General features: G+C 35.0%; 1 protein-coding gene across 1 annotated transcript; it reads right to left on the reverse strand.

The window, feature by feature from the left end:
* Positions 1 to 1424: 1424 nt before the first annotated feature.
* Positions 1425 to 3876, reverse strand: LOC137737751 (uncharacterized). Its single transcript, XM_068477304.1, has 3 exons — positions 2692 to 3876; positions 2373 to 2562; positions 1425 to 2261 (listed from the first exon to the last, which is right to left on the reverse strand). Exons 1-3 carry the CDS (start codon positions 3151 to 3153, stop codon positions 1705 to 1707), a joined length of 1209 nt encoding a protein of 402 aa, XP_068333405.1. The 5' UTR covers positions 3154 to 3876; the 3' UTR covers positions 1425 to 1704.
* Positions 3877 to 25515: the final 21639 nt, after the last annotated feature.

A 25515-nucleotide genomic window follows, 5' to 3' on the forward strand; every position in this document is an offset into this window, starting at 1 on the left:
TATCGAACTCATTATACTTTGGACTAGCTCGCAGCAAGCACTTGGTTTGCGGGTTTCACTCAAAAGCTTCATATGCAAAATTTCCAAAAAATCCAAACACATATAAGTTCTCAAGAGCCTCTCAATGGCTTGCACGTGTTAGAGTAGCTTGTGTAGAGAGAGAGAGAGAGAGAGAGAGAGAGAGAGAGATAGTCGTCAGTCAAAGTAATAGCTTGACAAACAAAACAGATGAGAAGTGTTTGTCTTCCGTATTTTGGTGGTCGCGGATGGAATTCGCTTACTAGTTTTCACTTTTTTCAACTCTTATACCAAAAGACGCGTTTTCGACACTCCATAATTAATCAAATTCCTCCCAAGGCAGGGAGGGAATATCACGCAATCCTAATCAATAATTTTCCATTTTCCTAATTAACTTAATTATTATTATTATTATTTAACCCCTCACTAACAGCCACAGCCTTCGAGACTCCACGGGCCTGTCTCTCTCTCTCTCTCTCTCTCTCTCTCTCTCCTGCCGTCATCTTCATCATCAACCTCTTTCGCTCTCTCTCTCCTCTTTAATAATTTACTTTTTTAGAAAAAGACAAAAATATACCCTAAAAAGATGGGAAATTGAGAAAAGAGACTCTCATCCTCCTTTGTTCCCCTTTCAACAAACCGTCCCTGCACGGTACCTTACATCAAAATGCCCACCACCTGCAAATGGCCTTCTACTGCAATAGTAGAAAAGAGTGTTGTTTTTACAACACGGTGTAAGTTCGGAGTCCTTCAATTATTTAATCTAACATCTAATTTAACAAATTCATTGTTTGACAAAAATATGTCCACGCCAAAACCATAAAATAAGTAAATTATTTAAATTTAAAGACATAGCTGAAATTTAATTAAAATACTAAAAATATTATTACTATTTTCATTTTTTTTTTTAATAAAGGATATCATTTACACTAAGGGAATGAATGGCTTAACCTCACAATGAACTAGTAACTATATGATTTAAATTAATCGTTGACGAGAATCGAACCTAAAACATATTTAAAAAAGAATGTCACTAGATTATAATACCAAGTGACAACACTTTTTTATTTAGATATTCTTAGTTTACTTTTTGGACTTTTTCTTTCATCTAAAATATATATTAATAAAATCCTTTTTGTCAGTAAAAAAAAGAGTGAAATGACTGATTAGTCTTCTATTACAATAAAAATATAAAGAACAGTAATGTAATTTTATAAAATAATATTTTACTGTTTTTTATTTAAACCTTTATTGTTACAAAATTATCAATTTTCCTTTAAGATCACTTAAAAGTATATCGTACAGTCATCTAGTATTTTTAGATGAACAATCGTACTTGTAATAAAAATGGTGCTACCATATTATCGGAACATCAACTATTTCGAGGTGCTATAGAAAATTTCCACAAAAATATTAACAGTCTATTTTGGTATTTAAAACTAATTTTATTACATAGAGATGATGGTCCATAGATTTACTTGCTTTCTTACATTTATGCCCTTTGCTAACAAAAAAGGAAGGGGAAACTTAGGAAAAAGACAAAACTTAAAAAGCCTGTACGACTACCACTCTACTATTCCAACTCCCATTCACATATTTCTTTTATTTTTTTAATACTTATATGAGTTATATCCTTTTTTGGTTTTCCGGAAAATTTTAAATTAAAAAAAAAATCCAAAATTTGCCTCAAGGTTTCTCCTTGAGCAGTGATGCCAATCCGGTCACGATCCTCGCTCCTCTCTCAACGCTCTTCGGCTTAATCGCGGGCGGCTGCCAAGCCACCGCCGCCTTCTCACCTGAAATTGAATTTCCCGCCGGCGACGGTAGCGGAAGATGGCTCTCACCGAAGATCAACTCGAGTTCACCGCAATCGCTGAGATTGTCGCCCTCGGTCGGACCGTCGGAGATTACCGCTTGGCTCTCCAACGCCGGAGCGGTGTCGTTTTCTGGACGGGGAACGGCGGTTCGGGTGTAGGGTGAGAGCCACTTGGCGCGCATGTACTCGGCTTTCCGCCACGGAGGGAAGTGCATGCCTTTCTTCTTCAGGCTCTGTCTGGCTGCCTCCGATACGATGGAGACGATCTGGCCCAGACGGTCGGATTTTCCGACGAAAATGTACGGCAGCGACTGGAGGACTGCCTTGTAGGCCCCAGTGGATCGAGCGACCTCAAATTCCGATCGGAAATCTATGTCAATCAACAACCTTTCGCCCTCTACCGTCACATCGATATACTCGTACTCACCTGAAGACCAAAAGCCACAACCAAATTTAATTTTGTTTTTACTTTTTATTTGAATTTTTTTCTTAAATCTGTTTGGATTCTGAGAACGTGTGGGGTGGGATTGTAAATTACCGGCAGGGAAAGACGACGATTTCTCCCATTTGGATTTGCAGGTGGAGGAATCGTAGCCGAGGGATTGCAGTCCGTCGGTGACCATCTTCCTCAAATCGTCTTTTTGTTTGAGATTCTTGTTTGCTTCGACGATCCTCGCCGTATCGGCCAGGAGGTTTCTCTCCGAGACGCTCACGCATGGAATCAGACTCTGATTAAACAAACAATCAATCATCCATATTCATATTCTCTGTTTGGTTGCCAAGAAACCGATAAAATGCAAAAACAATTTACTAATCAAAAAGTGTAATCGAAGCAACGATTATTTATAATTTTGTACCTTAAGAATATCAGAGGCGTCGCCACCGAACGAACCGGAGGAGACTGAATCACCGAAACCTCCACCGAAGATATCGAGCTCGTCGTCGGAGCTGTCATTGCCGTTGCCGTGAAAACAATTGCAGCGGTTCCGTCCACATTTCGGCGGATGCTGCTTCTCGTTGCTTTCTTCGATAAAATTCTGAACCATCTTCGCCAAGCAAACCGAACTCGGCTCGAACTCGGCCGCAGCGCCGACGGTCCCTTCATCCTTGCTGATATTGTAGTTCTGCTGCGGCGGAGGCGGCTCAGTAGCAGGCTGCTTCTCATGCGCAGAAGAGATTCTAAGCACGCTCGGGAACTGCCGGTCAAAGAGCCTCCTGAGCCGCGATTTCAAGACCGGTTTCGCCGAGTCGACCCGGGCCGGCTCGATCAAAATCTCGGAATCGATATCAATCGGTTGGATCTTCATCGGAAATGGCATAACTCGGGTTTTACAAGCTATACAATTTACTAAGACACTGACGCACCGCCCTACCTAATTTCTCAGCCTTCAGCTCCTTTTTCAGAGCCTAATTAAACTTTGGGATTCAAAAAATCAAAACCCACAGAAATTGATACAAAAATAAAAAACTCAATTCAGAAATTAATGCCTACTTTTATACACATTCACCCTCCTCCTCCACTACCCAAAAAAACTCAAAAATCTCAACGCCTACAAGGTTAAATCCGGTCCAAAACTCAAAATCGAAAAATAAAAACCAGTATTTTCCCCTAGAAAATGTTAATATTTCTTTCACCAGAAAAACTCGAGCTAAAAGAGTATGACCTCCGATGATGGCTTATCGTGGAAAACGTGATGGCGATGATCGAATGTACGAACATTTCTTATGGATGTGAATAATAAGGTTGCCGGAATATTCATTTCCGGCGATTGATTTCGCCGGCGACGGTGATTGTGGTGGTTGTTAGCTAAGGAGGAAGGAGAGCCTTGAGATTTTTCTGTCTGCTGTGAGGCCTGGGTTTTATGGAGAGTGTAGGACTGACGGTGAAGGATGGGCTCTGGGCATTTTATAGTAGAAGCTGGGAGCTGACTAGGATCGGATGCCACGTAGGATATGACGTGACGGGAATTATCCAGAAATTGCAGTTTCCAGCGCGGCGCGGATGATGGTAAAATAACGAAATTACTATCTTGGCCTTTCACGAGGGGGTTGTGTTTGTGTGGGACGTTTTTTGAAGGTTTGAAAACGGAGGGGAGTGGTGAGTCGTGTGAGAGACGAGTGGGGTGTGTGGGGAAGTGTACGGTGCGATGCGATCGCATTGGTTCGCCGGGTCGGTTTTGGAATTTCGTGATTTTTAACTGACTGCAAAAAAAGGACGTCGTTTTGGATCGTTTTGGATACCGCACACTCCAACTTTTCGAGCTTCGAGCTACATAACTCACCCTTTTGTTTATACTCCCTTTTCTTTTTTAAAGAAGAAAATGAACAAGAACAAGAAATTGGATTTTATTTTTCACTTTTAGTTTTGTTACATTTTTTTCTTTTGAAAAATGTTAGTGAGATCCTCTTATTGTACTAGATTTTATAAATCACATAATGTGACAGTTAATAGTTAGAATTTGTTACATATTTCTTCTGAAAAATGTTAGTGAGACCATCTTATTGTACTAGATTTTATAAATCACACTAGCATATGTGCACACACAAAATGTGTGAGAAAATTTTTTATTTTTGTTTTTGAAATAGAAGGAGAGAGGAAAAGAGTGATAGAGAATGTGGGGGTGAGAAGTTTTTTTTTTTTTAATAATTGGAGATATGTTAGAATTACATGTAGGTGAGGTTTTTAAAAAAAAAACAGCAAAATTTGGTTGTGTGAAATTACATTTTTACCCCATATTTCTTATTCATGTTATGTTTTAATTAAAGGGTTAAACTGGTAATTTCATAGGATTTTAGTTGACAATGAGTGTTTTATTAATTAGTAGAGATAATGTGACAGTTAATGGTTAGATTCTTTTTTAACAATTTAAAGAATGAATTCTACAAATAACTATCATATCATGTGTTCTATAAATATAGTTTAAAAAGATGGTTTATGGTTGATGACTTCTTGTACAACTTGTTAACCCAACACGAAATGACACAAAAATAATAAGTTTCGGGTCAACACGTTCATGAGCTTGGTCGTTATCAGATCACCCGTTAAGAACCCATCAACGAATTGAGTCGTTATTGATCCACATGTTAAGAACCCGTTAAAATAACGGGCAAGACGCATAAACGACAAACATGACCCGTTTGGCTAGTCTATACATTAGGCATGACAATTTCTTGCCTATTAACCCAACACAAAACAACACGACCGGTTGACTAGTCGGGATATTATTGAGTCACTTGTTAAGAACCTGTTATGATAATGGGTTTGACATGACAAAATCTGTTAAGATAACAAGTACGACATGAACACAAAACGAATACGATAAACACGACACATTTACTAGACAACGTGAGTACTATGTGAACTCAACACATTTATAAATATCTCATCATAATAATTGTTGGTTTCTTTTATTTCACATGTATTTTGTGGGTTTTGTTCCTTTGACCTATAACTCCTTAAATAAATTTGGTTAAAAAAGATGTATTTCAAACTGTAAAAGATGCGTGATTAAACATTATACAACCAATATAAAATTGTTTACCGGTTGACTAGTCGGGATATTATTGAGTTACTTGTTAAGAATCTGGTTTGACATGATAAAATCTGTTAAGGTAACTGTAACATCCCACATCGTCCAGGGGAGTGGATCATGTAAGCCTTATATGTATATTCCTATCTCTACCTAGCACGAGGCCTTTTGGGAGCTCACTGACTTCGGGTTCTATCGGAACTCCGAAGTTAAGCGAGTTCGCGCGAGAGCATTCCCAGAATGGATGACCCACTGAGAAGTTCTTGTATGAGTTCCCAGAAAAAAAAAAACCGAGAGGGCGTGGTCGGGGCCCAAAGCAGACAATATCATGCTATGCCGGAGTCGAGCCCGAGATGTGGTGGGGGCCCGGGCCGAGATGTGACAATTTTGTATCAGAGCCAATTTCCGATTGGAAGTGTGCCGACGAGGACGTCAGGCCCCTAAGGGGGGGTTAATTGTAAGATCTCACATCGTCCATGGGAGTGAATCCTGTAAGCCTTATATGTATATTCCCATCTCTACCTAGCACAAGACCTTTTGGGAGCTCACTGGCTTCAGGTTCCATCGGAACTCCAAAGTTAAACAAGTAGTGCGCGAGAGCAATCGCAAGATGGGTGACACACTGGGAAGTTCTCTTGTGAATTCCCAGAAACAAAACCGTGAAGGTGTGGTCAGGGCCCAAAGCGGACAATATCGTGCTACGGTGGAGTCAAGCCCGAGATGTAGTGGGGACCTGGGAAGGGATGTAACAATTTGGTATCAGAGCCAATCCCTGGTCAGATGTGTGCCGACGAGGAAGTTAGGCCCCTAAGGGGGGTAGATTGTAACATCCCACTTTGCCCAGGGGAGTGGATCTTGTAAGCCTTATATGTATATTCTCATTTCTACCTAGCACGAGGCCTTTTGGGAGCTCACTGGCTTCAGGTTCCATCAGAACTCCGAAGTTAAGCGAGTATCGCAATAGAGTAATCCCAGGATGGGTGACCCACTGGGAAGTTCTCGTGTGAGTTCCCAGAAACAAAACTGTAAAGGCATGGTCGGGGCCCAAAGCGGACAATATCGTGCTACGGTGGAGTCGAGTCCAGGATGTGGTGAGGGCCCGGGCCAGGATGTGACAGTAACAAGTATGACACGAAAACAAAACAAATACAACAAACACGACACGTTTACTAGACAACGTGAGTACTATGTGAACTCAACACATTTAGAAATTGCTCATCATAAGAATTGTTGGTTTCTTTTATTTCACATGTATTTTGTGGGTTTTGTTCCTTTGACCTATGACTCCTTAAATAAATATATTTGGTTAAAAAAGATGTATTTGAAACTGTCAAAGATGCGGTGGGGGCCCGGGCCAGGATGTAATAGTAACAAGTATGACACAAAAACAAAACAAATATGACAAACACGACACGTTTACTAGACAACGTGAGTACTATGTGAGCTCAACACATTTAGAAATTGCTAATCATAAGAATTGTTGGTTTCTTTTATTTCACATGTATTTTGTGGGTTTTGTTCCTTTGACCAATGACTCCTTAAATAAATATATTTGGTTAAAAAAGATGTATTTGAAACTGTCAAAGATGCGTGATTAAACATTATATAACCAATATAAAATTGTTTATTAGTGGTCATTTTGTACTACAGTCTAGTAATATTTCTATTCACTTGTAAGTGATAGGTCATAGGTTCGATTCTCGCCAAAGGTGAATTTTGAACCACATTATTGTTAGTCCATTATGAGGCTACGTCCACCCCCTCTCCTTAGTGTAGATACTATGGTTTGTTAAAAAAAAAAAAAAAAACAAATTCTTTACCATTGCTTGGTCTTATAATCCATGATTAAAAGAACAACAATATAACTTCCTTTTTCTTTTTCTTTTTTTTTCTTATAATCCATGATTAAAACAACAACAATATAACTTCTTCTTTTTTCTTTTTTTCAAAAAAAAAAAAAAAACAATATGACTTTTTTTTATTTTTTATTTTTTTTATCTTAATACAAGTGATATTATATAAGAGATCAGAATCAAACATATATACTTAGATGTAACGATAAATGCTCTAACAACGTATAATAAACTTCAGTTCAAGTTGATAACACAAAACCTCAACCTAAAGAAATGGATATTGAATGTCACTTTATATATCGCCATAATATATAGGACAAAAAAACCCATTGAAGGAAAACCCCTTGATGATCAAAGGCACTTAAGTTCTTGCTCCATTTTTAATCAATTAGTGGCCATTGCGGGGAGCAAATTATGCATCCTCAACTACTACTTTCCAAATCATCATTTTTCATAATATCAACCAGATTACGATAAGAGCCAGCTGCATGTCATATTTTGTTCGAGCTCAATACTTTGTTTCAAAAACATCTGGGAAACTTAATTACATTTTATTCTTGATATACATGTCTATATTTGAAGCCAATGCTTCTAGTTTGATTGCGGCCATTAACGAGCTTTATTATCATTTTTTTCCCACTTTTGCATCACGGTCATTACGAGTTTATTATCTTCTTGCTAAACCTATATAATAAGGATTAATTCCTAACAGAATTATGCTAGTAAAATAAGAAGATCCAAATGCGAATTCAGTAGCCCTCTGCTCATATTACCAATATTCTTTGTAAATCGTCCTTATTTACATATTTCTTTTTCAACTCTTTTTGAAAAATAAATTTGGGCCATATATTTATGCTCATTAGTAAATCTCAATCTCTTTTGATAAGTCCAACTGGAAGAAATGATGGTGACGCAAAAAGAAAAAAACAAATGATATATATAATGACCTAAAATTCTCACAATTTGCTTTAATTATATATTGGCCTAGATATGCATCGATTTCACTCGAGAAGAACTAATGAAAAGATTTTGAAAACTCTGAGTTTTAATGATAAAGATAAAATAAATGGTAAAGTGAATAGTACCAAATTTAACTTTTTAGTGTAAAAATATAATTTTTCGTTAAAGTGAACAGTACCATGATCTTTTCGTTAAAATTCCTTTTCACTCGTCCATATATATATATATATATATATATATATTGTAATAATGAGATCCGTGATTTTGATTGACCAATGAAAAAAATGAAAGAATTGGACCGTTAGGTGGATAGAGGTATTTTATATATATGTTTGAAAATAATTAGCAGTAAAAATAGTTAAATCAAGATTTACATTGAGTGTGAGGGTGACAGCATGTATATTTGAATCTTGTGTTGTACGCATGTCTGGTCAATTTTCACCGGAGTTAAGATATGGTGAGGACACAAAGTTATGATTTTGTGTACAATTTTGGGTACAATCAACCTGAGAAGTCATGGGATTAAAAGCAAAAGGGGACGAAGATAAAATCAGCATGCATGCAAACCATATATCAACCGGTGGAAAGAGGGAGGAAGGGCCTGTAATATTTTTTTACGGGAGTAATGCTTGACATATCATCTTTTTAGATAATTTTTATAGATCATATGATGTAACGGTTGAATTTTTATTTATTTATTTATTAAAAGAAAGTATTTTTGCTCACCACCATAACTTAGGTGTATGCTCACCACACACCTCATCATCTGACACATGTTCTCTCAACTAACTATAATTAACTTTAATATTAAATATTCCTTTTCTAATTTTGAATTTTTTTTAACTATGGTTAAGTGAAAAGATGCGTATCAAATGATGAGATGTATGGTGAGTATACACTATAATTCATAGTGGTTAGGAAAAATACGCTCTTATTAAAAATAGAATCTAACCATCAACTGCCACATCGTATAGTTTATCTAAAAAGATGGTTTGCGTAGCATTTATCAATATGTTTTGGCAACGTTTTTACAGCTTTGGAAAGAACAATGATGAAAAATGATTCACATTATAATCAGTGGGATGCTATGCTACTTCCCTAGACTAAACCAAAACATTATGACAGGTTTATGGTCATAATTCTACTACTAATTCATGACCATCCTAATTTTGTTTCCCACCTCAAAATCATGGTTGTTATTATTATTTAACTCATTTTTTTCATGTTTAGTTATTTAAAAATGCTAAGAATGCCATATTTTATAAGGAATTTTAACGAAACACTCTCGGTACTATTCACTTTAACTAAAAATGACAATTTTACTCTAAAAAGTCACTCTTGGTATCATTCACTTGCAACACATTTTTTGTCATTTTGATTAAAACTCAAAAATTTCAAGTCATTTTCATCAGTTTTCTTTATTTAATACCTAAATTTTTGTGCAAGTAAGCGAGTGCCAAGGTTTTCAAATACCTGTCAAACCTCAGCATCTTCATTCTCCAAAGTCCAAAATACCATACGATACCTGCGTTCCTCCCTTCACACATCAAAGTTTCCCCATTGTCAAATACTGCGAGCAACTTTTCCTTCTTTTTTATGCTTTAGAGGATGAAAAGCCAACTCTTTAAGAATAATTAGTGAAACAAAATCATGTCCTATGGATTAGTAATCCGAGCACTAAACCCCCTTTGGGTTTAATTAATTTTTTCTCTATGTGCGGACTTTGATGAGACAATGCTATTGATGTCACTTTAGTGAACTTCTTTTGATAATGTCCAAATGCAATTAGTGAATTTCCTTTTTTTTGAGACTCATTAGTCTCTCTTTAAAGCTTTTGGGAACATGGGCTTGTTATTAGCTTTTGGGGATTCAAATGCTTAATTTAGATTTGGAATTAATTACATTTTGGACTTTATTAGAAAAAAGTAACACATTTAATTAAAGACGTTCCTTCTTTGGTGACACACTTTAATATTTGCATTAGGTTAGGAGGCCCTACCTCCATAATTTGAAACGATGATTTTGTTTCCCAATGAAAGGATATACATGTGAACTACTTGTCAAATATTGGTTAAAATTTACTTGCAATAGGACTATATATCCATTTGTATCACATAAGGAGAGAAACAAACACACAAAGATATTTGTTATGTTACACATAAGTTTCCCAGCAACCTCCTATTATTAATGTTGAAGACGGACAATGTTACTATCACTGTTCCAAAAATCTTCGGCTAGTCGCTAGGTACCTAGTCACCGTTCCGATTAGTTCTTAAGTGTTTGAAAATTAATAAAAGGTGCTTAGACCTCCTTAGGTATCTGCCTAGACCGCCTAGGCGCCCGTCTTGCTCGCCTTAGTCACAACTCTCACTTAGCCCCAGTTTGGCTTAGCTTAACTTTTTAAAAAAGCGGGTATGAAAAAAAGTTAGGACATTTTAGATGTTTGGTAAACACCTCAAATCAGCTTCTTTTCAAAGTTATTGGTGAAAAAAAGCTAGAAGGCCAAAGCTGGAAAAGGCAGCTTCCAAAAAAATCAGCTTATTTCAACAAAACACAGGTGAACAATAACAAGTTAATGAACTTTTCAATTTTCCAATCCTACCCTCCCGTTTCTCACGACGTCTTCCCCATTTTTCCCAGAACCCACACTTCAATCAGTTGGATCCAAAAATTTCAAATTCCAAGACTTTTTCTCTCTCATTCTCACACCCCTTCTGGATAATATTCTGTTTCAAAAAAATCCTTCAGGTGTGAAGCCATCTCAAAAATACCCTCCTAGTTTCTTCGTCGTTTGGGTTGACATTCACATTTCCTTTGTTGGGTTAAAGATCGCAGGCCTTGAATTAGAGAGTCCCACATCCAATTCTGCTGCAAGTTTGAAGCTTCGGCCATCTGGGTCCTCGTAAAATGCTTTGCTTCTTCGTCTACAAATTTAGGAGAGCCCAGGTGACTAATCCGATTCTTGTTGTCTTCTTCTTGTCGAACTAGTCTGCCAGAACCCCTCTTCAAACTACAGATCCGCTCATTTCCTTCTCCTTCTCCCTACAAAGCTTTGAGAAAATTGAAAGAAATCGATAAGATTTGAGGGAAAAAAAAATGAGATTGAAAAGTGAGGGGATATGGGTTTTAGAGGAGAAGACAATAGCTGTTTGGATGGAGACGAATCGCGGTTTGGTATGAAGACGAATCTGGGCTGGATGAATATTGAAAGAGAGATAAATAAAAACCCTAAAGAGAGAGATTATAAATAAAAAATTATAACTAAAATTAAAATAAATTATTATATTATATTTAATATCGTATCCTTTTTAGTCATCTAACATGGTCGCAGCAGTTTTATATAAAAGTTTACCAAATACTTGAATATTGCTTTTTTTGTTAAAAGCACTTTTACAAAAAAGTTTACCAAACACTTAACTACTTTATCTTATAACTATTTATTCTCACAGCACAACAGAAGTAGTTTTTTTTTTTTTTTTTTTTTTTAAGCACAGCAATACCAAACTAGCCCTTAGACATAAAATTGATCACTTTCATTTTGCATATTATTTTTATTTAATAAATTGTAAAAAGATTTGTTGAATACTTGGATGAACACTCATTATATGCTTGTTCCTCATATTTTCAATATGTTCTAATGCTTTAATCAGTATGTCATTTTATTTTGTAATTTATGTATCCTAATACAATTATATATTTTTTAAGTATAAACAAGCACTTATTTATACGATATCAATAAATTTACTTAAATCTGCCTAGTTCGCCTAGCTGCCTAGATGCTAGGCCCCAAGTCACCGCCCGACTAGAGCCTAGCGTCTTTTAGAACTTGGATTATTATACGTATATTTTTCGGAGTCAAGTTCTTTAGGCAGTTTGGGGTTTTTCTAGGCCATTTTAGTTGTTTTGGACTCAAATATTTGACAAAGTTATAATAACTATAATTTCCACATCAATCTAATTCCACAATTAAGAAAGACAGAAGGGAAATTTTATTTGAACCTATGTAACCTTTTCAGACACGAAATTAAATTAATGTTAATTGTCCTTTTTACGCTATTGCATAATTACCATCAAGTACAAAATAAAATTAATAATAAAACTAAATTTTATCAATAAACCACACTTTATAATTAAACCCTACCATCACTCCTTGTTTATCCTACATTCATTCTAGCTAAAACCCTAAGTTTTTTTTTTATCCATGGATGGTGATGTTGAAGTTTTAACTAAGGTCTGACTCGATTTATGGATAATTTTTTTCATTTGATTTCAATTTTTTTTAGAGTTTAGAAGATGAGTATTTGGGTTTCAATTTTCTTTCATTAATCCCAAGTTGCGCATAGTTTGTTAAACTTTGTACAACACTCGTAGTGAAAGTATTAATAAATTGTTGTAGACACCAAATTTCTTGGATACAAAATAGAAGTATTGATAATTTGGTTGGCATATTAGACAGCAAAAGTTGTTGCTGTGCTAGTTTGTCCTCCTATACGAAACCCTTCACTTCATATTACAATTTGTTACCGTGCTAGTTTGTCCTCCCATATTAAGATTATATGTCACATCCTAGTCCGGGCCCCCAACATATCCCGGCCTCGACTCTACCATAGCACGATATTGTCCGCTTTGAGCCCCGACCACGCCCTCACGGTTTTGTTTCTGGGAACTCATACGAGAACTTCTCAGTGGGTCACCTATCTTGGGAATGCTCTCGCGTGAACTCGCTTAACTTTGGAGTTCCGATGGAACCCGAAGCCAGTGAGTTCCCAAAAGGCCTCATGCTAGGTAGAGATGGGAATATACATACAAGGCTTACGGGAGCCACTCCCCTGGGTGATGTGGGATCTTACAATCAACCCCCCTTAGGGGCCCGACGTCCTCGTCGGCATACTGAGATTGGCTCTGATACCAAATTGTCACATCCCGGCCCGAGACCCCACCACATCTCAGGCTTGACTCCACCATAGCACGATATTGTCCGCTTTGGGCCTCGACCATGCCCTCACGGTTTTGTTTCTAGTAACTCATACTAAAACTTCCCAGTGGGTCACCCATCCTGCGAATGGTCTTGCGCAAACTCGCTTAACTTCGGAGTTCTGATGGAACCCGAAGCCAGTGAGTTTCCAAAAGGCCTCATGCTAGGTAGAGATGGGAATATACATATAAGGCTTACAGGATCCACTTCCCTGGACGATGTGGGATCTTACATTATACATATGACTTTGTTAGTTAATAAATCGAGTTTAATTCGGATTCAGTTTAACAGAATATGAAGTGAGATTTCAAATTTGTTTTGATATAAATTCGAAGTCTAATTGCTTATGATTTGTTCAATTATTCTTAGTCATAACTTGAAAGTTTCAGACTGTAATTATAATTTTGTCATTTATTTTCTTAGGAAAAGGAATTTGGTAATGCCTCTGATTGAGGCAATGAGGTTGGACAAGAATGTGTAATGGATTATACTGACCAATTTAATACTTATGAGGTAATCATTTATTTATAGTGTCGTTAACGTGTTAGTTAATTTTAGAAATTAAATTTTAATCAAATGAAATAGGTGTTACATGCATTAGATGGCTTCATGAACAAGGAAAACTAAATAATATGGCAATTGTTATGAAAATGTCTGATTTAGCATATGGTCAAAGGTAAGATTGTGAATCACCCTCAACTAACACTTGCTAATGAAAGAAACGGTACATATGCGCTATACAAGTGTATTGTAGCATATGGTCAAAGGTCAGATGAAAATGGTCACAGAAAAAAATAATGTAGGAGTTGGTACGAAAAAATGTGGATGTCCATTCCTGTTGATAGATATGTAGAAATTTCCTTATCTTTCGAAAATATTTGTCAATCTTTTTCATGTATTTACATTTGCAGATACTCACCAACTGTATCTTGCTTTGGACGCCACCCAATTTTCACAATTATTATTTTTATTTTCTATCATGTTTTAAGTATAAACTGGACTTGGCTGCTCATCTTTTCAGCAATGAAGTTCTATCCTTTTAAGTGTAGACATATGAAAGTAGGCACTTCATTGTTGTTCTGATTGACATTTGTTTTTCTTCTAATAAATTGATTGGGGGCACTGCAGGGAAATGCCATAGTACTGTACGCAACTATGGGAAATGCTACAGTGTTGTACGCAGCTCCAGTTGGAAATTTGAAACTTACATAAAAGATCAAATAAGATGCAGTGAAGCAATTGATAGAAAAATCCAGAGAAAAAATTAAAAAGCAAAAACCTTTGTTTGTAAAGAGCTAAAAGCTAAGACAGACAAAAGGATATAAGCTTTGTTTCTAAAGAGCTCGAGGTGGGAGGGGAGATAAATGACCCATAAGATTATTGACTTTCGAGTTTCTTTGAATACACAACTTTTGAAGTATCTTTTGTTCAAGAAATCTATTAATTCCTATATGCAAATAAAATTACAGGGAAATGGATATCAAGAAAACAAGAAATTAAAAAATGCTAGGTATATAGAAGATTCATAAACAAGTAAAATTCCACCAAATTCTTCAATTTTGGTTTTTATTTTTAAAATGGGTGCAAAATTAATTTACATTTTAAATTGAGTTTGGGGGTAGTTTAGGTAATAAATTTGGGTTTAAAGAAATTAATTTTTTAATTAAAAATAATATGGGTGTCGAGGTAAATTGGGTGTAGAAAAATGTTACATGGTTTCATATAAAATTTTTCAAAACAAAATTAACAATGTAATGAGTCAGTTAGAAGTATTAAATATAATTATACAACTGAAAACAAATAAAACAATGCCCTAAGAGGCATTGTGTTACAAAATAACAAAAAGTGAAATGTAATTGGCAACAAAATAATATACAATCAATGGTTCTATATATTACCATCCACGTTATTAGAAATGATCATAAAATTTTAGAAATAAATGAATAGATAAATCAAGTAAAATGCATAACAGTAAGATAGACAAATATGGAAAATATATACAGTTAGAGTTTATTAGTTGATTGGTGGATTGAGTAATGTATACTAGTTTAACAATGGTAATTAATTAAGTGGGGAATGCTTGTGGTGGAGTGGACGACTGAGCATTTTAGGTTTGATAATTAAACTATTTTTGTAAGTAGGTAGTACTGCAAAAAAGAGTAATGCTAGAAAGATAAAATTTGGAAACTAAAAAATATGGAAGATAATGATTAGTTTATTACTTAAGCGTTGATAGACATGTTCATTTATATTTGTGACACATTATTTAGTTTGCAAATTTAGTTTTCAAATTCAATCTCTATATCATTACTCACTGCAAAAAATATCAAACGATTAATTCTTCAGAAAAATCTTTAAGAAAACCATATATATTATTTTATTTTCATGGCAGTGGCTTGAAAATTTGATTAATTTAAGGTATCTCCCTCGTAATTAAAAAAAATAAAAAATTAAGGCCTACAGATAGACGACAAGCAACTAAACTATTTTTTGGTCAAGAAAGAAAAAGAAAGTTGGATATGATCGGACTTAAGTAATTGCAGTGCTGAGTTGCATGCGTCACTTTCGATATTTCTATTTAGCAATGGCAGTTGATGGATGTGTATATGTGAATGGTAGGAAGTGGGCATCTGTGTATTTATGTTTGCTGGTAGATGAGAGGTCCAAGTCCTTCTGCAGAAACCCTACCTACAACAACGCATGCATGCTCGTCGTACTAATAAACTACAGATAAATATAGATAGATATAAAGACATCTTATCGTATTTGGTAAATCTGGTATTTGGAAACCTAGTATCACATAATTTTGGACACTTCATCATGCTTATTTCTTCTAGTTTTTGTATTCGATCTGTTCTCATAGCTATCGCGCCTGGGGTAATTGTACACTGATCACTCAATGAAATGAATAATTATAAGATATATATGTGTGTGTGTGTGTACGTTCTGTCAAGACTCAATGCATCCCGATGACAGGTTTTCTTGTCGCATCAAACCATGTTGAAACGGAAGTGGATCTTCTTCGGATCTATCTATTCATCATACATCATGTGATCAGTTCTCATTAAATACTATTTGTGTTTAATTTTAAATATAAAAAAATGAAATGATTTCTAACTGTACAATACATGATGAATGATTAAGATATAATGATTCTTAAAATTTCTATAAAGTAGATTCGAATGAGATCTAATTCATGTTGAAACAAATTATTTTCCTCTCTTGTGGGGTTGCTTAGGATCATTCCACACCACTAGTTTTCTTTAATTGAGCAGGCGTCACTTTCTGTTTTATTTTTACTTGCTAATAATTTTTCATTAGGCGTGTGAAAGTAAATGATGGTGCCTACATTTTTAAAACCTAAATTAATTAAATTATATCATGTATATTGGACATTAACGTTTTTTAAGATGGAAACATAACACAAACTTACTATACATGTTGCTTAAAAATTAGAATTCAATCCTTAGCTATCAATCTTTTTTAACTTAAACCTTGTTTCTCCTATTATATTATTTCACGTGGATACAATGCTATTTCAAATAGTATATTTATATATATTTTAAGCATATGCCAAAACTATTTTCTTGTATTTTTTGGTATGTGCCATTGTTGATGTCATTGCTTTGATCAAGTAGAATTTCATTTTTTTTCTAAGTATATGTGTACATTGTTTTTTATGTATGAATCATGGCTACGTTGTTTTTGTATGTATGTAGAATGTACCCATAGGGTTAATTTTACTGAGCTACAATAATTTCTTCAACATGTAAACATATATACAATTTGAAAATTTGTATGGGTACAAGATTTTTATTGTAGAATGGTATCGGTACATTTTGTTTCTGAATCTATATGTTTAGGCTCCGTCTGGTATTGTTTTTTTAAATAAAAAAATTGCTTCACTTCAAAGTTAAGCAATAAAAAGTGTTTAATAGAAACAAAATATCCAGCTTATTTAGAAAGCAATGGCCTCCCGAAGATAGCTTTTAAAATTATCATGTATGTTGATTTTAAAAACTGCTTTCATAGAAATCAGAGTTGAATGAATATTTTTTTGGTTGAAAATGGGCCTAATAGCAAAAGCTCAAACAAAACTAATCAAAAAAAAATTCAGACTGGAATATCCAAAGTCGATCCTCATGAACAAAACAAACTGAACAAGAAGGAGGATTATCAAAGTAAAAGTTGCCTAAATCTAAATCAATACTATAGTTCACTACACTACCCATCACAAAATTTGTTTATCTGTAGACATGTTGAAGATCGCATTGCTAAGATCTTGAAAGGAACTCTTGACAGGCCAAAACAAGACCACCATTCTTACCAATACAAACCTTATCCCCCGCCGCCACTGCCACCACCACCACCATTGTTGCAGCCACAGCTACCACCACCACTGCCATAACCACTGCCGCTACCTAGGGGTGCAACTTGGGTTGGGCCAATCCGAACTTGCCCATGTTCAACCCAACTTTAAACTCGAACAAGCGGTTTTTTTTTTAGTTATAACCCGCCATAACCCAACCTAATTTCAACCCGTTCGTTCATTGGATTGAGTTGGGTTGATCACTTGTCCGTCTATCCCTAACCCGACTAACCAAACCCAATCTAACCAGATTGTAACCCATATCAATTAATGCTCATACTATACCCAAGTGTGCCAAGTCCAAAAACCAATGCCCTTTCTAATAATGTTTTAATAAATTACCATTTAAAATTACTTAAGCTTTTAGGGAATAAGAGTCTTTGATTAGTCAGCCCATATTCGTAGTCTCTAAACCCTAAAACTTTATAGTAGATTGATTTATGAAATTAGAGTTAGCTAGTGTTGATGCTACTTGACTTAATTTTTTTAGGAATTCTTTGGAAACTAAGTTGTTACAAGATTAAACTTGAAACAGTTGGGCCCCTAACCCAATTAAACCTAAGCCCAAATGAACCTGAATGAAACCCAACCCGAGCCCGAGCCCGAATTGTAAAAGTTGGGTTAGGATTGGGTTGACCTTCCAACTTGCCCAACCCTTCCAAGTTGCACCCCTACCGGTACCACTGTTGCCACAACCACAACCGCCACTACTGCCGATGTCGATGCCCCTACTAACATTGTTAACTCTACACTCCAACTACCACACCCCAGTATTGGCACTACCATCGTACCCCCACAATTATCATTGCAACAACCACTGCTACCACCACAACCACAACCACATGTCCTTGCCACCGCTGTCATCACTACCACCCCCACTATCATGTCCATTTGTGTCATTATATATAATTTTCTCACTTACAAATGAAGAGGGATACCACTAGACCACAGTTCTATGTAGCAAATTGATCTTTTTTTTTAAATACTAACCTTGGAGAGGAATTTGAACCGAATGTCAATGACTCATTTACCAATACCATTAGAGCTATTAGGAAAAGAAGTACGACTAAATCAAGAACAAATTTGCAAGAAGTTTATAGTTTAAGTAATTAGGTCATTTATTTTTACACTTGAAATTTTAGGTTTGATTTTACCTACCGACTATTACTTATATTAAAAAATGATCAAGAACAAATGTTTTTTTTTCTTTTTCTATTCAATTTAAATGCAGCTACAAAGCAAAAGCTTCATCCTTGCAATTCAACTGGGGATACCATGTAATTAACATCCAAAAAAACTGATTTAGCAATTGACAGTAAAGGGACATAAAGGTATAGTCATCCTCCTACAATCTCATCTCTCCATATGACCAGTGAATGAATTATATAACACATGATATACTCCCTTCGTACGGTAATCTGGTAATACTATTTGGAAAGGTTGATCTAATCCGCCATTTTCTTGAATGAATGATATCACGCTTGTGCTTCATTCATTCACAACTCACAAGGTTTTGGATTCTACCTACGCTTTTGTTTTCTATTTGGGTGACTTTCAAGACTCCGTGTGACGTACTGCTAACTAGTTTATAGCACTCCAACTTGACCCATTCCTCTAATACAAAGTTATGTTTCGCATGAAAAGAGTTTTGTTTTAATGATTTGACTCATTTGGATTTATCATGAAGTTTGAGTTTAGCGGTTTTTTAGCAAGCTTCTTCTTTTTGTCATCGGTTTGCTAGTGCAGATATAGCTCGGGTATCATGGTCTCGTGATATTCTTAGATAATATTTCATTTTCTTTAGGGCTTATGGCCCGTTGTCAACCAAAAAAAATAAATTAATAATTGGAAATGTTATTTTTGTTAGATATATAGTATGTTATGTTAATGACATAATCAATTTCACGATACACATTAGAAAAGGAATCTACTTAAATAATAATTCAAATTAACAATATCTAACAACATAATATGTTATACTAGTATAAGAAAAATTATTTAATGATATACACGCTGTAACTTTGCGGCTTGTTTGGATGAATCCATTCCAAACCTAGGGCTTTAGACATATTATAAGGTTAAATTGTTTATTTAGACTATTTCAATCCATGTATGACAAGATTTTCGATTTGAATAAGAAGGAAAATAAGAGAAAAAAAATATTAATTTGAAAGGATTCGTTACATATATTTATTTCAAGTGCACTTCCAATATATTCAAATCTATTGATTTCTAGTTTTGTTAGCAATTTTTTGCCTATTGTCAAATCCAAATTATATTTTTGAAATTCCTCCATCCATATAAAATTAGAAAGAAATCGATACATTATACCAAACATGTATGAAGTGACAAGAGGAGATTTCCGTATTGATTAGCAAGTTAATTTGTTATTTATAAGTAGTTGGGAATTTGCAGAGTGACAAACTAAGAAAAGAGAAAGGCACAGGAGAGGGCAATGTGTACTGATATTTTAACTATTTAACGAAAAGATTACGTCGCATTTTTCCTGCTAAAAGTTGATCGATGCAAATACCAACTGCATTCATTATTCGAACCCAACTCAGCAGAAGCTTTAACCTAAATGGTGTGGCTTATCTGTCCTCTCACTTTACACTCTTATCATTTTTTATTTGTGTGATCACGGTTAAGTCACATTAATATTTTATATTACTATTGTTTTTGTTTTTTATCTCTATAAAAAAATCAATATAAAATATTAACGTGGCTTAACTATAATCACACAAAATAAGAATGGATGAGAGTGTATGAAAAATGGGAGGACAATGAAGCCGGATCCAACCTAAATATAGCTACAGAGAGAGAGAGAGAGAGGATGTCAATGTCATGATATAAACTACCAGCATTTGGTGACCATCCTGCAGAAGCTATCTACTAAAAAAGCCCCATCTACTATATAACCACTTAAAATACTAACATAGAGTGCTTAACTTTCTCCAAAAAAACAAAAAAAAAGAGTGCTTATGTCACGTACTGCATTCGTGTTATGTACTACATTCGTGTTACTGCTCTATAATATCTCTCTCCAAACTTCCAAAGGATCGCATCTGTTGGCCTACCAAACCCCTATTCCCAATTAAACTAGTCACATCTTTATCTTAATTTCTTGTTTAATTAGTTAATTAATAGCTAGCTCTTAATTCTATATATCGGATATATAATGACTTGCTCTACTTACTTAGCTTGCCCATTTTGTGTAGACATGCACACTGCTTGCCTATGAGCTCAAATATAGTATTTTATAAGGGAATTTTAACGAAAAACCATATTTTTACACTAAAAAGTCAATCTTGGTACTATTCACTTTACTTTTATTTTGTCCTTATCATTAAAACTCAAAGTTTTCAAGCTATTTTCATTAATTTTCCTATTTTATAATCCTTGCTAGGATAGATGAGCTCAAATATAGTACTAGTTAGCGCACAAACATGTAACAAAACATCAATATGTCAGTTATCACTTGAGATTATTGTATAACTTTTTCACTATATAGTGGATCAAATTCCATATCTTTGTTCTTCCGACATTGTATCTTTTTACAAATCAAATAAAAGAACTTAATGTTTGAATTGGTATTGTTGTAAAAATCGGAGGTGGATTGTGTGCCCTCCCATTTCCATACTCTTCACATGCTCTCCTGTTTGTGTGGTCACGGTTAAGCTATGTCAACATTTTATATTCCTATTACTTTTTGTTTTATTATTTCTATAAAAAAATTAATATTAATGTTGACGTGGTTTAATCGTGATCATACATCATAGGAGAACATAAGAAGAGTGGAAATAGGAGGGGAGGCAATCCACATCTGTAAAAATCATATCCAATGACACGACCCCGGGATTAGCACCCTCCTAATTAAAACAAATTCTTGCATCAGTCATTTCTAAGGCTTGACTTTGTCAACAGATCTGAGGGCAGAGAATCCCCTTAGTTATTGTCCCTGATGAGAAGGTGCATCATCATAATCTACAAGCCTTAAAATAAGAAAGATATGTACGTGTTTTGCTTTCTTTTAAATGGCAGGTATGATGAATGATGAGGACATAAAGGAGCTAGGGGTAAGGAAAGCTATACGTGAAATGATGGCCTTGTCTTTGTCCACCCAACACCACAACCCATCTGCTTGGACCATTGCCAGTTTTATTCTCTTGCTGGGTCCTGCATTTTTCTTCTGCTTTTTTCCCCTGGTAAAAGCCGATCTGACCAATTGCCCTTGATCTTGTTTCCTATATTAGTTTTTTAAAATGGTATTTTTAATTATTATTATGATGAGGTTTAGGTTACTGTTTTACAATAATTGTATAATTAACTGCTTCATAATGGTGTTTAGCTGATGGGTTGATTCGTTGAAGCAGTCCAGAATACTAGAAGTTAAGTTATATGTGGATTTGATACAGTAGGACCCCCACTGATGGTGCCAATTGCCAAGATATCATCAAGTGTTAAATCCACCACATATTTTCTTATTATGTTCCTGTTCTGTTTGACAAGCATTGTTTTTATTTCCATTGGCATTTTTTGGGTTTAACGAGGATCTCCAATTCACATTGGTAGTGATAGCCCATTTTGTCCTAATCATTATTATAATTTCTTCAAATAAACCCACCTTTTAGTGAGAAAAACTTTGATAAGGTGACATGAAGTTGTATAATGAAGAGAGAATAAGAAAATTGTATCATTCCATGTCCTTTTTTATTTATTTATTTTTTTTTTAAATAAAAGCCGAGTTAACTATTTTATTGACTCATAGATGTCTCGATGCAAATGGAGGCCTAAGATGAAAATGCAATGAGATCTTACTGATTTAGCATAGTAATAGGATTTTTCATAATAACCGAGTGAAAATAGAGAACTTTACAATCTAATCAACCAATCACTTTCCCAACAATGTGAATTTAAGACACATCATGTTAAGTTTATGAGAACAAGGAAAAATTTTGGTCTTTACCTTCTCTTTAGTTAAGGATATAATGAATGAGTATATTTTTAGAATATATGTAACATAAGAGCATAGAAAATATGAGGCGGCTTCAAAGTGAGACCCAGGACTTATGTTTTGTTCGCCCTACTTCTGGACCGGCTCTAACTATAGAAGGGTTATTGAAATGAAAGGTTTTTCCTTCCTAACCCTCCAAGGAAAAAGAGAAAAGTTTGGAAGCTCCCCAAAAAATTGCCAAAGTAGCAATATGAGTTTTCAAGTCACCTCCAAAACCTTTTTTCCTTTTTGAATTATGATGGCAATTCGCATCATATAAGTGGACCCTTTGAATTAGGAAGATGGAGTGTGATGCCACTCTAGCTTTTGCACTTGGGAGAAGGCTCAAGGCGAAGCCATTGACTCATTGTCCTGTATTTAGCTCATCCACCCTCTCCTCCCCCCCCCCCCCCCCCAAATCAAAGATTATTATGTCTCCTTTTTCTACTGAAAATATAAAAATCAATTGCCCAAATCATATTTACTTGACATATATATTGATTTTAATCTTCATTCCTCTAATAAATATAAAAGAGATGAACACAAGAAGGAGAGGACAAAAGGTGCACACTTTGCCTAGCTGTCACCAATTGTAAATGCATGGGTTTCATATGATTCAAGTAGGGTTGTTAGAGAGTTTTAGTTATGATTCGAGGGCCTGCAACACAACATATTCCACGTTCATGAAAATATCTTGCACATAACAACGTATTAGGCCGCTCATTTTGCGTATGTAATTTTTCTCAAACAATACGTACATAGATTTAATGTAGGCACACGTGAGAGGAAAACGATATGTAACTCTATGCATATAAATATCCCTACCCATGATTGAAGGTCATAAGCTGAATTAGTGATAAGATCTTTTTCCCTATAACCAAACTCCACCGGCGCTACTACCAGTACCAGGCCAACTAATTCTGGTCTGGCCCTTTACTTTGAAACCGTCTTGGTTGGGAGCCTTTGTCTTCTTGATGGTGATTCATAAAAATTGTAGAGAATCATAACTCTCGACTGTGAATTTATAGGTGTAATTACAAGTATGTGAACTCATGCGCCTCTTCGGAGGAATCTAGAAGATAAACATATGTACGTAGAAGAGTAAAAGCTCGTTATATATTAGAGATATGAGATTCCTTCGCACTTTGCAGAGGAAATGTTGCAGGAAATACAAGAAACCGCAAATGCCTTAAGCTTCCTTTTTCTGTCAACGTTTTTGTGTTCCTGATTCCTATTTTTCTAACTTTTTCAAGCGAAAAAAAGGGCCACACTGCAACCAAGTTGAAACAACGTATGCCATTGTCTTCTCAACGTAGCATTGAGGAGTGCAAGTATCAACTTCTATGTTTTGCTACAGCTGTCCTAAAATATGTGCCTATACCACAGGACCAGAAAGAAAGAAAATAAACAGACTGGCACTACCAAGGCAGAGGAGAATTATAATGATTCCAGTTGACGTGTTTATTTCCTATTGATGACATATCATTTTGTTTACAAATTTGATATAAAAATTTGATCTTCCTAGCATTATCTTAAACATAATGGTATCCTAAAAACAGAATTACAAGGACTCTACGGGCTGGTTTGGTGTTGATGTGCTTTGAAAAAAAGCTGTTTCTGCTGTGCTGTGAGAATAAGCAGCTGTGAAATAAAGCAGAGTGTTTGGTAAACTTTTTTGTAAAAGTACTTTTGAAGAAAAAAAACAGTATTATAGTGTTTGGTAAACTTTTATGTAAAACAGATATGAAAAAAATCCGGTTTTTCAAAGCTGGGTTTTGCAGCTTCTTGTTTTTATACCAGTTTTTTTTTTTCAGAATCACCTCAGTACCAAACCAGCCTACAACTACAATCAACTTATAAGTTGGTGGGCAGAAATTGGTTGTTGTTCGACTCCGTTTATGTGGGCTCAAAATAATGCGTGTTATTTTTTCCAAGCCCATATAAAAATCCAATGGTACTTTTCCTATTAAGATATGCAAATGGTGCTTTGTTGCTCAACGTGAAGTTCAGTAGTTCTTCGTATAAAATAAGTTTGAACCCAAAATGAAGTTGGGCCTAGGATGTTCGGTTCTATCATATTCTAAACCACAGGATTCTTAATGAGTTTTCTCCGATACGCGTTAAAAGTGTAATTTAAGTTACACATGTTAACGAGTCGTTACAAGTTTGTTAGAACAAACAATCTAACACCTTTTGTTCTCATGTGTAACTTAAATTTGTATTTCTGATATGGATTAGAGAAAGCCTTTAATTCAAATGTCAACATTATTAATACGTTCAACCCAATGATGTCTCCAAATTAGACTACAACTCATTGTCAAGGGATTATCTTTTGATATCATGTCAAGATTCTGAGAAGCGGCCCAACATTGAACTACTAGTTTGTCTAACATCTTTACTATTTCCAACTCAACCACATGCTAACGCGCATATATAGCAGGTGTGCAATTTTATTCCAAAATGTCTCAATGTTAATAATAGTGAAACCTTTCATTTGTGAATAGTAATTTATTCGCCTAAACCACGTATGAATAGCACCACAAAACCAATTCGAAAGAGATGTCCTATTTTATTTATATTTATTGAAAACATATTTTTCATCAAAGTAAGATGGCGGATAGCGTGTTGGGTTCTAGCCATTCTAGGTTTGAAATTTTCCCTTACCTTATAGTTTCAAACTCTCAATTTTTGATTAATAATAGTAAATTAAAAAAAAAAAAAAAAAAAAAAAAGCCTTTCATCTGTGTAGTTATTGTTAATTGAATAATGCTAAGGAGACCAAAATTTTAAACTAAATGTTGTATCACTAATAGGAAATAAGCACGTTAATTAACACTTCAGTAATAATTTAATCATCAACATCCGCATCATTTGATTTACAAAAAATTTAATTTAAAAATTTAGTCTCCCTAATTTTACCCTTGTTAATTTTTTTCGTGCATTCCTTGATTATTGATATATTCTGATTTCTGCGTGCTTTATTTGTGTGTGAGTTGAGAGA

This window comes from Pyrus communis, chromosome 6 (assembly GCF_963583255.1).
Source record: "Pyrus communis chromosome 6, drPyrComm1.1, whole genome shotgun sequence".
In the NCBI taxonomy this organism is placed as follows: domain Eukaryota; kingdom Viridiplantae; phylum Streptophyta; class Magnoliopsida; order Rosales; family Rosaceae; genus Pyrus; species Pyrus communis.

Excerpts from the sequence above, each read along its gene's own strand:
- LOC137737751 (XM_068477304.1), bottom strand. The coding sequence starts at position 3,153 with ATGCCATTTCCGATGAAGATCCAACCGATTGATATCGATTCCGAGATT. Across the intron at positions 2,563-2,691 it reads ACGCCTCTGATATTCTTAAG|AGTCTGATTCCATGCGTGAG; the intron begins GTACAAAATTAT and ends TTGTTTAATCAG. Across the intron at positions 2,262-2,372 it reads ATCGTCGTCTTTCCCTGCCG|GTGAGTACGAGTATATCGAT; the intron begins GTAATTTACAAT and ends TTTGGTCTTCAG.